At 39.9% G+C, this 17379-nt stretch overlaps 1 protein-coding gene across 11 annotated transcripts in view; it reads left to right on the top strand.

Moving 5' to 3' along the window:
• LOC131765531 (protein FAM228B) overlaps positions 1-17379 on the top strand; it is a 33463-nt gene that overhangs the window by 9230 nt on the left and 6854 nt on the right. For 3 of the 11 annotated variants that reach the window (XR_010835620.1, XM_067008024.1, XM_067008025.1), the window contains exons 6-8: positions 2713-2800; positions 2895-3051; positions 12235-12342. Coding sequence is in view for 9 of the 11 variants with exons in the window: in XM_067008024.1 (XP_066864125.1) it covers positions 2713-2800; positions 2895-3051; positions 12235-12342 (353 nt within the window). In the remaining 2 variants the exon portion in view is untranslated. Of the gene's footprint in view, positions 1-2712; positions 2801-2894; positions 3058-5278; positions 8552-12234; positions 12343-17379 lie in introns of those variants that run through there. The other 8 variants (XM_067008027.1, XM_067008028.1, XM_067008029.1 and 5 more) reach the window with 6 other exon arrangements.

Below are 17379 nucleotides of genomic sequence, written 5' to 3'. Positions count from 1 at the left end.
GAGGCATAGGTAGGTTAAGTTACTTGTCCAAGGTTACACAGCTGTAAATAGCAGAGTACGAGTATGTTTCTAAACACATATACTATTTGCTATACCATCTTTTTTTAAAAAAAAATATTCCTTATTTTGAACCTGTAGATTGTTTTTTTTTTTTTTTTGCCATATGCGGGCCTCTCACTGCTGTGACCTCTCCTGTTGCGGAGCACAGGCTCCGGACGCGCAGGCTCAGTGGCCATGGCTCACGGGCCCAGCCGCTCTGCAGCATGTGGGATCTTCCCAGACCGGGGCGCGAACCTGTGTCCCCTGCATCGGCAGGCGGACCCTCAACCACTGCACCACCAGGGAAGCCCTGTAGATTGTTTTTGACCTGTTGTTATAAATGACATTATGATGAACATCCCTGTAAGTATTTATTTATTAATTTTTTCCTTTGAGTAAATTGCTAGAAGTAGAACTGCTGGGTTAAAAATTATGCATAATTTTAATTCCTATCACGAAATTGTCCTCCAGAATGGGTATATAAATTTGTATCTCCTCCTGAGAATCTATTTTTTCCACACTTTTGCTAATAGTGGATATTATTAAAGAAAATAAAACGAAAAACCTACCTTGAATCATAGACATTTTAAACTGCTGGTAGTTGCAGGGCAAAGCAGGTCTTTTAAGTTTTTCCCCAAATTGGGGTGTGTGTATGTGCTATTGTCCCTATTTTTATAGGTCAGAGTTAAACTGAGAGTTTAGAGTTAGATCCTTAGACATACTAACTAGTAGCATACCTGATAAGGGTTAGAATTGGGATTATGAAACCAGATCTTTTTTAAAAAAATAAAATTATTTATTTATTTAATTTTTGGCTGTGTTGTGTCTTCGTTGCTGAGCGCGGGCTTTCTCTCGTTGCGGTGGAGGCTACTCTTCATTGTGGTGTGCAGGCTTCTCATTGCAGTGGCTTCTCTTGTCACGGAGCATGGGCTCTAGGCATGCGGGCTTCAGTAGTTGTGGCTCGCAGGCTCCAGAGCGCAGGCTTAGTAGTTGTGGCACATGGGCTTAGTTGCTCCACGGCATGTGGGATCTTCCCGGACCAGGGCTCGAACCTGTGTCCCCTGCATTGGCAGGCGGATTCTCAACCACTGCACCACTAGGGAAGCCTGAAACCAGATCTTTTGGATACCAGAATTCCATTCTGTTCTTTCACCACGTTGCCACTCTAAATGAAGCTGATAGGTGACCTCTTAAGGTAAGCTGAGCCCTTTGAGGTTATAGCAGCAGTTCTCAAAGTGAGATACATAGAGCTTTGACAGCCCCAAAACCCTTCTAGGGGGTCCATTAGGCCAAAACTTTTCATAATAGTGCCAACTTTTATTTGCCTTTTTCATTGTGTTGACATTTGCACTGATGGTACAAAAGCAGTGTTGGGTAAAACTGCTAGTACCTTAGAACTACTTAAGTCAGTGTTACCAAATTATACTGGTACTGTACTCATATTCTTCACTGTCATGCACTCAACAGTAAAAAAAAAAAATTCAATTTCACTTAATGTCCTTGATCAAACAGTAAAAATATTATTAATTTTATTAAGTCTTACTCCTCCCTTTTTAAATTGAAGTATAGTTGATTTACAATGTTATGTTAGTTCCTGGTGTACAGCAAAGTGATTTGGTTTTTTAGTTTTTCAGATTCTTTTCCATTATAATTTATTACAAGATATTGAATGTAATTCTCTGTGCTATACAATAGGACCTTGTTGTTTATTTGTTTTACTCTATGTAGTAGTTTGTATCTGCTACTTCCAAACTCCTAATTCATCCCTTCCCTCCAAGTCTTGGTCTTTTCTACACATCTTTTTAATATTCTGTGTGATGAAATGGGAGGTATGCAAAGAGCATTTCTGCATACTGAAATACAGTATGATTGTTTGAATTGTGAGCTGAACTGGCTGATTTGTTTTTCATGGAACATCATTTTTACTTGAAAGAATGACTTACAGACTATGTTTATTAAGTCTTGGGTGTTTGGTAGACATCTGGAAAATTAATGAAATGAGTCTGTCACTTCAAGAAAAACAACTGACGGTATTTGTTGCCAATGATAAAATGTGAACTTTCAAACAAAAATTTGAATTTTTGAAATATCATACTGACCATCATGTGTGACAGTGTTCCAGTACTCAAAGACTTTACTGATGAAACTGGTGATGATATTAATGAATGTGATTATTGTATAATGAAATGTATTAACATTTGGAAGACCTCACATAACTCAGTGATCTAATTTTCTCTAAACAACCAATTCATGATATGGATAAAAGATTCATTCAGAGTTCAAGTTCAAGATGGACCAATGGATTTTAATGTAGCAGAGTCTGAATAATTCATTGATATGGTTTCAGATTCTGCATCATAACTGACCTTTAAGAAGCTGCCGCTTGTTGAGTTTGGGTATAGTATTGATATCTAAAAAGAATATCCACAGTGATCTGAAAAGGCTATTAAAACAAGAGCTAACCATGCTTCTTTGGCTGAATGGTCTTGCTAGGAGATGTATTGGAGTGCCACCATCTCTTTGTAATGTATTAAATATATATAATAATTAGATTGCTGTTAGTTTGTAGATGCTGTAATCTTGATTCTTCTGGCATAAGAGCCATACATGGATGCTTAGAATAGACTGAAAAAGAGCTGCAACCTAGTCCTCAAAGAAGTGTTTTTCTTGTAGGTTACCATCCCACCATTTCGTGACCCTTTGAAAAAGGCACAATATGACAAAGACGATGGAAAAAGAATTCTTCTTCAGTGTGAGACTGGTACTTAGTTTCTAATTGTTATGTGGTTTCATAACCCAAGAGCAATGGGAGTTGCATTTAAGGATACTAATTTAGGTTGCTCATCTTCCTACAGGCAAAATATTTACAATGAAAGAATTTAAAGAGGTTGAGAAGGCCAAACTGCATTCCAGATTTCCAGGAATTTCTAATTCAAGGCACTTTATGACTCCAAATGAGTGGATTAAACTGCCTACAAACTACATAGAAAGTGAATTTTGTAAAAGGAGCAGGTAATGGTTAGTATAATAGAAAATATGGAACCTCTTCGAATTTAAAAACTGTTTCTTGAGACAGTGATATATATATTTTCATAATTATGATTTTTTAAAAATATTTCATTTTTCAATGAGAAGTCTACTGTAATTCTTGTCTTTGTTCCTATGTATGTGATGTTTCTTTTTTCTTGGGTACTTTCAAGATTTTCTCTTTGTCTTTGGTTTTCATTAGCTAGTCTGTGATGTGTGTAGGTGTTTTTTTTCCCCTTTCTTTTTGTTTTATCCTACTTCGGGTTCAGTGAGATTCTTGTATCTGTGGTTTGATGTCTTTCATTATTTGGGGGGAAATTCTAGGCTGTTATCACTTCAGATATTTCTTATGCCCCATTCTTCCTATGTGGTTTTTAAAAAAATTTATTGGCATATAGTTGACTTAAAATGTTGTGTTAGTTTTTGCTGTATAGCAAAGTGAATCAGTTATACATATATCCACTCTTTTCTTAGATTCTTTACCCATATAGATTATTACAGAGTATTGAGAAGAGTTCCCTGTGCTATACAGTAGGTCCTTATTAGTTATCTATTTTATATATGGTAGTGTGTATATGTCAATCCCAGTCTCCCAATTTATCTCTCCGCCGTGTTTTTTTAACTTAAGTATAGTTTTTTTTTTTTTTTTTTTTTTTTTTTTTTTTTTTTTGTGGTACGTGGGCCTCTCACTGTTGTGGCCTCTCCCATTGCGGAGCGTAGGCTCCGGACGCGCAGGCTCAGCGGCCATGGCTCACGGGCCCAGCCGCTCTGCGGCATGTGGGATCTTCCCGGACCGGGGCACGAACCTGCGTCCCCTGCATCGGCAGGCGGACTCTCAACCACTGCGCCACCAGGGAAGCCCAACTTAAGTATAGTTGATGTACAATATTACATAAGTTTTTCAGATGCACAATGCAGTGATTCACAATTTTTAAAAGTTATACTCCATTTATAGTTATTATAAAGTATTGGCTATACAAAAATATCTTTACAGCTTATTTATTTATTTATTTATTTAAAAAAAATTTTTTTGTGGTACGTGGGCCTCTCACTGCTGCAGCCTCTCCCGCCGCAGAGCACAGGCTCTGGATGCACAGGCCCAGCGGCCATGGCCCATGGGCCCAGCTGCTCCGCGGCATGCAGGATCCTCCCAAACCAGGGCACGAACCCGTGCCCCCTGCATCGGCAGGCAGACTCCCAACCACTGTGCCACCAGGGAAGCCCACTTATTTATTTTATACATAGTAGTTTTTACCTCTTAATCCCCTACTCCTAACTTGCCCCTTCCCCTTTCCTCTCCCCACTGGTAACCACTAGTTTGTTCTCTGTATCTGTGAGTCTGATTTTGTTGTTGTTGTTGTTATAGTTACTAGTTTGATTTATTTTAAAATTTATTTTATTTATTTATTTTTGGCTGTGTTGGGTTGGGTCTTCGTTGCTGCACGCAGGCTTTCTCTAGTTGCGGCGAGTGGGGGCTACTCTTTGTTGCGGTGCTTGGACTTCTCATTGCAGTGGCTTCTCTTGTTGCGGAGCACAGGCTCTAGGTGTGCAGACTTCAGTAGTTGTGGCACGTGGGCTCAGTAGTTGTGGCTCATGGGCTCTAGAGTACAGGCTCCGTAGTTGTGGCGCATGGGCTTAGTTGCTCCGTGGCATGTGGGATCTTCCTGGACCAGGGCCCGAACCCGTGTCCCCTGCATTGGCAGGCAGATTCTTAACCACTGTGCCACCAAGGAAACCCCTGTTTTATTTTTTAGATTCCACATGTAAGTGATACCATACCATATTTGTCTTTCTTTGTCTGACTTATTTCACTAAGCATAATACCCTCCAAATCCATGCATGTTGTTGCAAATGGCAAATTTTCATTCTTGTTTTTCAAGGTTGAGTAGTATTCCAGTGTGTGTGTGTGTGTGTGTGTGTGTGTGTGTGTATCACATCTTCTTTACTCATTCGTCTGTTGATGGACACTTAGGTTGACTGTGTATTTTGACTATTGTAAATAATGCTGCTGTGAACATTGGGATGCTTTTGTTTTTTTCAGATACCCAAGAGTGGAAATGCTAGGTTATATGGTGGTTCTGTTTTTAGTTCCATTCTTCTTTTTTTTTTTCCTTTCGGAGGCTCCATTTATGTTAGACCACTTGATATTGTCCCTTAGCTCTTAGATACTCTGTTTTTATTTATTTATGTAGTTTTTCTTCTTGTATTTCAGTTGGACAGTTTCTACCCATCTATCTGTAAGTTCACCGAGTCTCTCCTCAGCTGTGTCCCATCTATTGATCACCATCAAATGAAGCTTTCCTCAGCTTTGTCTTATATACTGAAGAGACCATCAGAGGAATTCTCCATTTCTGATGTGATGATTTTTATTTCTAGTATTTCCATTTGATTTTTTTCACATAGTTTTAATTTTTCCTAAAATTCTCCATCTGCTCATACATATTGTTCATCTTTCCACTAGACTCTTTAACATATTAATCATAGTTATTTTAAATTCCTCATTTGAGAGTTCCAACTCAGGTTCATTCTGAATCTGGTTCTGTTGACTCCTTTATCTCTTGACAGTGGGATATTTTGTCTTGCTTTTTTTTTTTGGCATGTCTTGTAAGTTTTAACTGAATGCCAGGCATTAGAGGTAGAATAGTACAGACTGAATATTTATGTCTAGAAATGAATATGCCTTTTCTTCTGTCAGGCATTAGCATGGAGAATTGGGCTTATCTAGTCAGAAATTGAGCTGTAAATAATACCTAGGTATTATTATTGCTATTGTTACTTCCAATGCATCACAGACTTCAGATGCCTCTAGTGGTGGGATGTTGTAACCTTGTGCTTAGGGTAGGGGCTGGGGTACCTGAGGGATTTTCTCAGGTGTTCCTGTGCCCTCCTCAGTTTTTGGCTATCCCTGCAAGGCTGCATCACAGAGGTGGAGGGAGTGAGGTGTCTCCATGGTCTTGCTTCATCCCAGAAGTATTCTTTTTTATTTTAAAATTTATTTTAATTAATTAATTTATTTTTGGCTGTGTTGGGTCTTCGTTGCTGCACATGGGCCTTCTCTAGTTGTAGCAAGTGGGGGCTACTCGTCGTTGCGATGCATGGGCTTTTCGTTGTGGTGGCTTCTCTTGTTGTGGAGCATGGTGTCTAGAGAGCAGGCTCAGTGGTTGTGGTGCACGGGCTTAGTTGCTCCGTGGCATGTGGGATCTTCCCAGACCAGGGCTCAAACCTGCATCCCCTGCATTGGCAGGTGGATTCTTAACCACTGCACCACCAGGGAAGCCCCTGCCAGAAGTATTCAGCTGTTGCTTGTTGGTAGGCTCAAAGAGGGAGGTAAAGGAATGTTCTCTATTTTCTTTATCCTGGCCTCAGTTTTAGGCAAGCCCTATATACTTGGGCCTCAGAAGTAGGGTTTTCTTAGAGTTCCTTTCTCTTCTCCCTGTAGCACCCAAACACTATCTTATGTCTGTGGTTGTTCTTGGATGGTAGTTTCCTGCCCCTCTTCCAATAGTAGCAGACCTCTGCTGGGTATAAGTATAGGATTCTGGGCACAAGGCAATTTCTTGCGCCTCCTCCTGGGACAGAGGGTTTTTACTCCTATCCCTATCTTAGTAACAATAGAGCCTTAAGTCTGTCCTGGATATAAGAGGATTTCCCATCCCTCCTCCAGAGGTAGATAGCTTTTACTCCTCTCCCAAAAGCACTAGATCTTTGCTTATCACCCTGGGGGAAAAAAAGTTTGCTTCCCTTACCCCGCAGCAGCTTAATGCTTTGCTTTGTAGTGGGGAAGGATCCAGGATAGTGGGAAGGGCACTTGTTTACCTAGCACTGTCAATCTGTTCCTGCATATCTTTGCCACTAATGGGGGTTTTCTCTGGTTTTCTGCTCTGTGCCCCTTGTTAGCACCTAGTGCAGGCCCATGGAAAAGAGCTTGCTCATGAGTGTAAACACTTCTTTTTTTGTGTGTGTGTGGTACGTGGGCCTTTCACTGTTGTGGCCTCTCCCTCTGCGGAGCACAGGCTCCGGATGCACAGGCTCAGCAGCCATGGCTCACGGGCCTAGCCGCTACATGGCATGTGGGATCCTCCCAGACCGGGGCACAAACCCGTGTCCCCTGCATCAGCAGGCGGATTCTCAACCACTGCGCCACCAGGGAAGCCCCTTAAACACTTCTTGTATGAGGTCTCCCCAGCTATTCCAAAATGACATGCTAGCCCACACTTGGCCTTTAAGGATTCATTAAAATTTTAGCTGATATCTTTTGTTTTTAATTATTAGGCTTTATTTTATTAATTTTTATTTTATTTTATTTTATTTTTGAGGTATGCAGGCCTCTCACTGCTGTGGCCTCTCCCGTTGCGGAGCACAGGCTCCGGACACGCAGGCTCAGCAGCCATGGCTCATGGACCCAGCCGCTCCGCGGCACATGGGATCTTCCCAGACTGGGGCACGAACCCGTGTTCCCTGCATTGGCAGGCGGACTCTCAACCACTGCGCCACCAGGGAAGCCCTAGACTTTATTTTTAAGAGCAGTTTGATCAAAAATTTAAGCAGAAATAGAATTTCTGTATATCCCGTCCTCCCCATTCCCCACTTTAGTTTCCTCTATTAACATCTTGCATTAGTGTGGTACATCTGTTACATTTTGTGAACCAGTGTTGATTCATCCTTAAGTGAAAGCAGAACTCTAATAATTTTCTTATTTTTAAAAAATTTGCTACAAATCACACTGTAACTGTTATGTAAAACAGGAAATAAACCTTAAGACAGAATTCTGAAAGAATGGGCTTTCTACTTTTTTTTCATTGTCTTTGAGACTCATAAGCCTAACTCTAGTAATTAGGTAGGGTCCACCCAAACCAGGAATCTGTTCATAACAGATTTAACTCAGGTTGTATGCGAAGGTGATGATATTGAGAATATTGATTTTATAGTGAGCTAATAATGGGCATATGGTATATTCCAACTGCAGTATTTATTTTCATCCTCAGGAAAGTTCTGGAGATGACTAATATGGCAAGGAAAGTGTTTTCTTTGGATGATTTTCTGGATTTTTCTCTGTGTATCACATTGCTCCACTCTCGTGGAGGCTAGTATGTTTGGGGAAGACTGGCTTATCTGAGCCCTTGTACTAAATATTAGTCTTTGTATATATCATATGTAAATATCTTATATATTAATACTTTTAATACCTCTTTCATATTTTCCATCGCCTTTGGTAATTTCTTTGTATATATTTTCCAGTTTACTATTCTTTTTTCACTGTGTTCAATATTAAAATTTTAATTTCTGAAATTTTCTCTCCATACCCACCCACTCCATATGCCTGTTCATTCCTGATAGGCTCTTATTGTTTTCTTGTCTTGGTGATTGGATTATTTATTTCTTTAAACATTTTATATATTGCTATTCTACATTCTATATTTGATAATTCCAAATTCTGTATTTTGGGTGGATGCTAATAAATCTTTTGTTTTTCTCTGCTGACCCTCAATTATAATGGTTTGCTTTCTCGAATGCTTAGTGAATTTTATTTGTGAGTTCATTTTATCTTTGGGTGTCCTATTGGCCTAAATTGGGGAAACTTTTCTACACAAATGATTTGCTTCTGTTTCTGCCTCTGCCAGTAGCTGGGATGCCATCAACCTGGGCCTAGCCAGCTCCCTTCAAATGTCTAGGCTCACTCAGTGTGGCAGTCTCAAGTGTAGTGTCCCCACCTTATGGCTGGCATAGACAGGACTCAGTATTCTGTTAGCTCTGTTACTGGCATCTGCCCTCAGGGATTATTATCTGTTATTCCACCTGCCCTTGCTGCCCAGCATATGGCCCTAACTTCCCACACCTCTAGCGTCTACTACATTTGTTTGTGTGTGTTTTTCTTAAAGACCCCCTCCTTCTCTTGTAAGACTAGTGATACCTCAAAGGGTACATTCTATCCAGGGTCTAGTTGTTTGAAGTAAATGGATTCTCTCAAAGCAGTGATTTTCAAACTGTGAATTTCAAAACATACCGTAATGGCTTGTAAAGACTTACCAAGGTATACATAGGCATGGATAGTTTTAAGGGTCTCAACTTCCAGATTCTGAAGTCTATGTACTCTTTCCAAAAGTTGATCTGCCTGAGAACAAGCCTGCATTCATGTGACTTCTTATCCCACTTTTTAAAAGAGAGGCATATCTTTCAACCTGGGTATAAAAAATATTAAGGTACCAAATAAAAATACTGGCTTTTGAGAGACTTCCTTTAATGATGAAGCAAGAAAACTTAACCCACAGGTCTTTCTGTATTTCCCTGTCATATATATTTTATTTTACTTTAACTGATTAATTGATTGATTTAAAGGCAAGCTACAGAATCAGGGTACTTGGTCTGTGTTGGGTTGCTTTGAATTTGGAGTAGCTAAAGCTATATAATTTAGTGATGCTTCTTTTATTTAATTAATTAAATTTATTTTTAAATTTTTAAAACAAATTTATTTATTTTTGGTTGCGTTGGGTCTTCATTGCTGTGTGCGGGCTTTCTCTAGTTGCTCAGTAGTTGTGACGCACGGGCTTAGTTGCTCTGCAGCATGTGGGATCTTCCCAGACCAGGGCTGGAGTCCCCTGCATCGGCAGGCAGATTCTTAACCACTGCGCTACCAGAGAAGTCCCGATGCTTCTTTTAAATATAGCTGGGATGTTTTCTGGTACTGTCAGAATTTCAAAATATAATAGCTATAATCCTCTGATAACAGTTTTTTTGTGATTGCTTTCAGATTTGGTGTGCTTTATTTAATATGGTGGTTAAAATCTATTTTATCACATAATATCCTAAAATTTTCATTGCTTGTAAGGCCAGTACTCATTTTATCTTAATGAGTATTTGATATTTTAAAAAATCTATTAACAAGATACAAACTTATTTAAACTTGCAATGAAAAATTGTAGGTGTCAGCTTTAAAATGTTCAAGGGGTTATGTGGTTTTTCAAAACTCTTTTAAGGAGTATATAAAAAAAACTGCTTGAAGATCGCTGCCTCAGAGCTCCTAGTCAGCCATTATTATATATAGTATATTTTTTGTTCATATATATATATGTAAATTCCTTGAGCATAGTAATTGAGTGGCATAAAGTGCTTGTTTCATGGACTAATGAAGTAATGAGCAGGGAGAGGGGGAGGCCAAAGACCCTACTGTATAAATCTAGGTCACTGGAAGGATGGAGGTGCTATCAGCAGAAGATGGAACATAGGAGGAGCAGATTCAGAAATGTGATTGATGAGTTCAGTTTTGTTCATGCTGAGTTTTATATACTGGTAGTCCTTTCAAGTAAAGATGTATTACAGGTTGTTGGAAAAGTGAGACAGCAGCTCAAGGGAGAAGGGAATTTGAGGTTGGAGAACTAAATTAAAGAGTTGTTCACTTTGGAAATGAGAGTAAAAGCATAAGAATGGATTAGATAGGCTGAGGAGAGAATACTGGGGAAAAGAAAAATACTGAGATGGAAGGTTGTGCTATAAAATTTAGGAGGTGGGAAGAAGAAAAGGAGACAGAAGAAGCAGTCTGTGATTTGCCACAGATATCAGGAGAGGAAAGGGTGACAAGAAGGATCAGGCACTATGCCAAATACAGAGAACTGAGAAGAAACCACTGGATTCATTGACTAAGGACATTCCTGCCCCTACTTTTAGTTTGCTCTGAGCAAAAGGAGAGGTAGTTGAGAAGGTCTAATCCAATAATACTCTTCTCATCCAACCTTTCATTATCGTTTGGTACCCTTAGTATTTACTCTTATCTTAAGGTTCTGCCCCAGGATAGCTTTGCCTAAGAATGTTCCTGCAGACAAATGAGCCACTGCATTAGCCCTTCTCAGATATATTAACACAGAAACCCTTTTGTCCTCCTGTTAGTAGTGCTTTATACCCTAATCTAAATGTTTGCCATACCGATTTCTTTTACTGAAAACATATTTCAAAATCCACATTCTCTAGGAAGATTCATTCTGATTAAATCAGGATCAGACTGATCCTTTCCATTCTTTGTGTGGCTATTTGCGTGCTAGGTGTACTGGGTATGTTAGTTACGATAATGGCTCTTGGTTTCAGACAACTGAAGCCACCCCAGGAAAGGATTCATTTATTGAGGACTTACACCACTCATGAAATCATTGGGAGGTCTTAAGAAACAGGGCTGAATTTCAGAAATAACTCCCCAAATCACAGTGTAGAATTGGCTGGCCAAGGGATGTGTTGTTTCTGCCATGATCGGGAAACTGCTGAATCGGGAAGCTGCTGCTCCAGTGGTTGGCTTAGAACCCCACCAGCTCTGCTGTAATCTGTGCCAGCAAAATGGATGCTCCTCACAGGGCCAGTATCACCCTTCCAACCAACTCGTTTTTAAAGATTTATTTATTATTTATTTATTTATTTTTGGCTGCATCGGGTCTTAGTTGCGGCACGCAGGATCTTTCCTTGTGGCGCACAAGCTCTTCATTGTGGTGCATGGTCTTCTCTCTAGCTGTGGCCTGTGGGTTTTCTCTTCTTTAGTTGTGGCACGCTGGCTCCAGGGCGTGTGGGCTCTGTAGTTGTGGCGCATGTGTTCCAGAGCGCGTGGGCTCTGTAGTTTGCAGCACGTGGGCTCTAGTTGAGGTGCGCAAGCTCAGTACTTGTAGCGTGTGGGCTTAGTTGCCCAGTGGCATGTGGGATCTTAGTCCCCTGACCGGGGATCGAACCTGCGTCCCCTGAGTTGTAAGGCGGATTCTTTACCACTGGACTACCAGGGAAGTTCCCCAACCAACTCTTGATTGGGGCAAGACTAGAGGGATCGAAGGCACCTGCCTGCCACCTTATGGGAAAGGAGACTGGGAAATGGAGTGTTTGGGTTCTTTCTTAGGAAAAGCATTTTACATTTATGCTTGTAAATGACAATTTCTGTAGCTTCTTTTTACATTTAGAGTATAAGCCGTAGGATATAGGGAATACTTTAAACTTTACCTAGCTGATTCTAGGGTCTCAGTAAATAGTAAACCAGTCTCTATCATAGTTTCAGCAATTCTGAAAGACCCAAGAATGCACACCAGTTTGAAGTAATGATATTTTGGACAATATATGTAGCAGTCAACGTAACAATGATTTCTGTATAAATGCAAGCTAGTATTGTTTTCAGGACGTCCTCTCACACCTGTTATCTTATTAAAGGTTAAAAGTAAAAGTGAATTTTAACGAAAGTAGTTTTGACTTGAAACCCGCTGCAAAAACCCCTCATCTTCTGAAATCCCAGGAAGAAGAAAAAGCAGTTGTTTACAAGTAAGCCTATTATTCCATAGCTTTGTTCTTCTTTCATTTAACATGCTTGGCTGTGTTTTCATCCCCTGCCATCATTTTAAGTTGCTGGAGTCGGTGCCAAGGAATACACCAGACTCTTGTGGCTGGACATCAGGCATTTCCCACCACTGGGAAAGGTGGCAACTTTCCTCAGCTTTTTCTGGTTTTAAAGAACAAACAGCTGACACATTCAGAAATAACAAGCATAGACATAGAAAAAAGTTGTTAACAACTCATATTAAAGTTAAAGGTTAGGAGGTTTTTTAATGAATTGGAGTGGTAAAAATGGAATTTTGGACTAGTTCTGGTGGGTAGTAGCTGTTACAGTATTGTACCCAGAGTGAAGAGAGGTTATAAACAGAAAAGTGGTACATACTACTGTGTGTGTAACATGGCAAATCATCTCAATTTACTAGTTAATTGAATTAAAAGTAAGAGATTTCTCTACATAGTTATATAACTGGTTAAGTATCTGATTGAAAGTAATGAGACCCTCAGACATTGTTTTCTTGTTTTTTTTTAATTTCCTTTTTTGAATTTTATTTTATTGTTTTATACAGCAGGTTCTATCTATTTTATACATATTAGTGTATATATGTCAATCCTAGTCTCCCAATTCTCCCCCCCCAACTTTCCCCCCTTGGTGTCCATACGTTTGTTCTCTACATCTGTGTCTCAATTTCTGCCTTGCAAACCGGTTCATCTGTACTATTTTTCTAGATTCCACATATATGTGTTAATATACGATATTTGTTTTTCTCTTTCTGACTTCACTCTGTATGACAGACTCTAGGTCCATCCACATCTCTACAAGTGACCCAATTTCATTCATAAAAATGGCTGAGTAATATTCCATTGTATATATGTACCGCATCTTCTTTATCCATTTGTCTGTCGATGAGCAGTTTGGTTGATTCCATGACCTGGCTATTGTAAATAGTGTTTCAGTGAGCATTGGGGTGCATATGTCCTTTTGAATTATGGTTTTCTCTGGGTGTATGCCCCTCAGACATTGTTGAAGGGAAGGTAAAATGGTGCAGCAACTTTGGAAAACAGTTTGTCAGTTTCTCAAAATGTTAAACATTAAATTACCAAGTGACCAGTAATTTAACTCCTAGGTTTCTATCCAGGAGAAATGGAAATATATGGCCACATAAAGGCTTGTGTATGAGTGGGTGTACATGACACCATTATTCATAATAGCCAAAAAGTGGAAACCACCCAAATGTTCATAAAGTGGTGAATGGATAAACAAAATGTGGTGCATCCGTACATGGAATATTATTTGGAAATTCAAAGGAAAAGAAGTACTTACACATGCTATACAACACGGATGAACTTCAAAACTATTGTACTCAGTGAAAGAATATAATCACAATTTTTATTCTATTTATATTTAAGTGTAATGTTCAGCAAAAGCAGATCTATAGAGACAAGAAGTTCATTATTGGTTGCCTGGGGCTGGAGTTGGGAATGGAGAGTGACTGTAAGTGAGCTTGAGGTTTTGCACTGATAGAAATGTTCTAAAATTAGATCATGGTGGTGGTTACACAACTCTGGAAATACACTAAAAATCATTGATTTGTGCATTTAAAATGGGTGAATTTTATGGTGCATAAATTATATATTAGAAAAACTTGATAATAATAAAAAAAAGAACCTAGCAAGGCAGAAGATAAGTGAGGCTACATGATGTTTAGGAGGTTGGCTTACAATTCTCTGTTCCTAAAAAGCCCGAAAGTAAGCTGCAGTAGTTTCCCTTTCCTCATTCTGAATCAACTCAGAATTTGTTGAATAAATACAATGTGGCAGAAGCCAGAGGGCTCTTAGAGATGTTTGATTCTGACATGTCCAGCAGAGAGAACAACTGGTTGCCTCATGAGGGTTTTTTTAGTGATTTAAAGTAGAAACAGATAACTGTTAGAGATGGTGCTGGCCATTGTGGACTTCTCAGTGTTTTTGAGGTGTGGTTTAACACTTTGCTGCTTTTTTGAATGGGAGCTGAAGTTGAGGGATAATAGGAAGTATTGAAATTAAGCCCTATTCACTTGGTAGCTGAAGTCCTTAAAAGATGGAATGCCTTAGCATCACTCTTGTCTGTTAGGCTCCAAAAGAGTAATAACTTCCTCTGCAATCTGTAACTGCCATGGTCTCATACATATTTGTATGAGTCAGGTTTTAGGATAATAAACATCTTAATCCTATTTAATTTTTATATATTTTATAAAGGAGAGGTTTTGTCCTTTAATGTCTTTTATAGCAGAGTGTGACTCATATGAAGGAGAATGTTGCATTGTTGGAGTACCTAGGGACTTAAACTAGAGGCTTAAACTCATGAGCTCCGCCTGGAGGAAGGAGGAAGATTATATTTTCTTCCATGAATTACGGAAGCATACCAGTTACGGCATCGAGGTGGAAGAGGCATATTTGTCTCTGATAGAGTTAGACCTTCCCAGGGAAGCCACAGTGGACACCTCTGTGAGGGGGTCATATATGCCAGAGGACCCTCACTCAGCTATTTGATTAAGCAGCGATGAAATTTCAGATGAAAATGTTACTAGAGCAAGGTAATGCTATTTATTTGGGTTTATTTTTCAAAAAAATGTGTACATTCATATAGAACTCATCAGCTTCAAATTTAAATAAAATATTAAATGCTACAATTGAGTTGATAGGAGAATTTTTTCCTTTCCGGTTCCTCCCTCTGGAAACACAGGGTCATCCTTTCTGGAAAAAGAACCTCTGTTTTATCAGGAGGGATAGAATCCAAGTCCCAAAGAGACCAACTCTAAAGGGCACTTTTCTTCCTTGAACTTTCTTGAGCTAGGAGGTAGACAGAGATGAGGACCAGGATGCGGTGAGAGCGAGCTGGTGTAGTTCCATTTTGTAATACACAAGGCAGCAATTGCTGATACCAAAATCTGAGCAGCTTGGAACAGCTTCTCTGTATGGCAGTCTTCCCAGAAGACAGGAGGCAGTGGGCTACCCTTCCTACCCTCTCTGCCTGCCAAAAGGGAGTGAGTAGAAGAAACTGAGGTAGGTTTTCTTGATTCAGAGGGAGTGAAGAGAGTTGCCCCTGGCAGCTGCACAATAGAGGTGTCCTCTAGAAGGTGGACTGTGGGATTTCCCTAGCTCCTTCTCCTCATTTTGCCCTTCTTCCATCCCTCCACCATCTCTACCATCTCTCTACCACATTTACCAGTTATCACACCCAAGCCAGGCCCCACATTTTGTTCCCCTTAATTTAGCCAAGAAAGGCAAAAATTTTCAGAAGGACCATATACTAAATTGAAGTAGTAAAGTTTAAAAAGTAAAATAAAAGTTCCCAATTGTAAAATGTATAGAAATGTAGTTGTTCACAGAGCACAGATTTCTTATCCTAAGGTGACTCTAGTTAAACTTGGGGCCATTTGACTTGTCTAGGCTAGCCTACTGCTTCCCAATCTAGGGGCCACTTCCCTTCAGTTCTCTTCTCTACACCCTGTGTCCCGAGTCTCTGGAGTGTAGCTTCTGTTAGGAGTGGATTTGAAGGAGAAGTCACAGCCAATCCTCCCCATCTCCCAGTTAGAAATCAACAGAGAAATTATTCGTTTGTCTGAGTCTACAGTCAATCTATCATTCTTCTTTTCTGACTCTATTTTCCCACTCCTAAAGGATAAGGGGGCTACTTTTTTTTAACTCACAGTGAATGTATTAAGATTTAATTTTGTGGTTTCACTCCTTTTACTGTCATGTTTTAGTATCCTCCTATGTGCTTGCTTGCTTTCTTCCTCAAATTTTAACAAGAACCTTCTCTGAACCAGGCAGTGTTTGAAAGGCTGGAGACTAGAGGTAAACAAAACAGATAAATCTCTGATCTCAAGGCACTCACATTTTGATGGGAGACAGACAATAAACAGGCAAATATATAATATCACTTGAGCTAGTAATTGCAATGAGGAAAATAAAATAGGAAGTTGCTGGAGAACTACCCAACCAAACAGGTTTAAATGGACACTGAGGAAAAAAAATACAATAAGTTGCTTTGTAATCATACCCTACACACCCTTCTTATGTACTGTACTGGTTATGGGTATCTTGATATAACCAGCTCCAAACAGGATTATTCTTTTTTTTTTTTTGGCCATACCACATGGCATGTGAGATCTTAGTTCCCCTACCAGGGATCGAATCCGTGGCCCCTGAAGTGGAAGCACGGAGTCTTAACCACTGGACCACCAGGGAAGTCCCGAGGATTAGTCTTAATTTTGCACTTCTGCCACTCTTCCTGCCAAATTTCTCTTAGTTCAGTGAATAGGACTATAATCCAAAAAGGACCCCCAGGATAAAAGTCTAGGAGTCATTTTTTATTTCTTGCTTTTACTCAGTTCCTGCATCTTATAGGTAATGAGCTCTGTTAGCTGGTTCACTTCTCAGTTCTTCTCTACTACCACTTCACTACTACTACTGTGATCTTACCTGGCCTATTGCATTAGCCTCCTAACTCGTTTCCTGCTTCTGCTCTCGCCCCCGTATAATCAGTTCTCCATGCAGCACCATATTCTTTTAAAAATGTTAATTAGATCAGAATTCTCCCCTACTCAAAACCTTCTAATGGCTTCCCCTCACACTTTGAATTTTATTCTAACTCCTTTTCATGGCCTCTAACCTCCTATATACGATTGGGCACCTGCCTCCTCCCCACCCGTATCACCTTTCTTTCCATGCTCACTATGTTTCTTTTCTTGTTTTGTGAACACGCCAACCTCACTCCCATCTCAGGCTTTTGCCTCCACCAGTCCATCTGCCTGGAACACTCCTTCCCCAGATCTTTCCATGTCTCATTTTCTCAGGTCACTCAGACTTCTGCACAAACATCATCTCTCCAGAGAAGCCTTCTCTGACTTCTCTACTTAAAATTCGCTCCCTCATCCATTCCTCCACCCTCCCACCTCCTTTACCTGTGGAGAGGTTGGATCCAGGACTTGAGGTCAGGACAATCCATCATTATAAGAGGAAGGAAGGCAGAGGGCATAGACT

This window comes from Kogia breviceps, chromosome 11 (assembly GCF_026419965.1).
Source record: "Kogia breviceps isolate mKogBre1 chromosome 11, mKogBre1 haplotype 1, whole genome shotgun sequence".
NCBI lineage: Eukaryota > Metazoa > Chordata > Mammalia > Artiodactyla > Physeteridae > Kogia > Kogia breviceps.
Note: the sequence above shows the minus strand (reverse complement) of the source record. Positions and strands in the feature narration are given on the sequence as shown.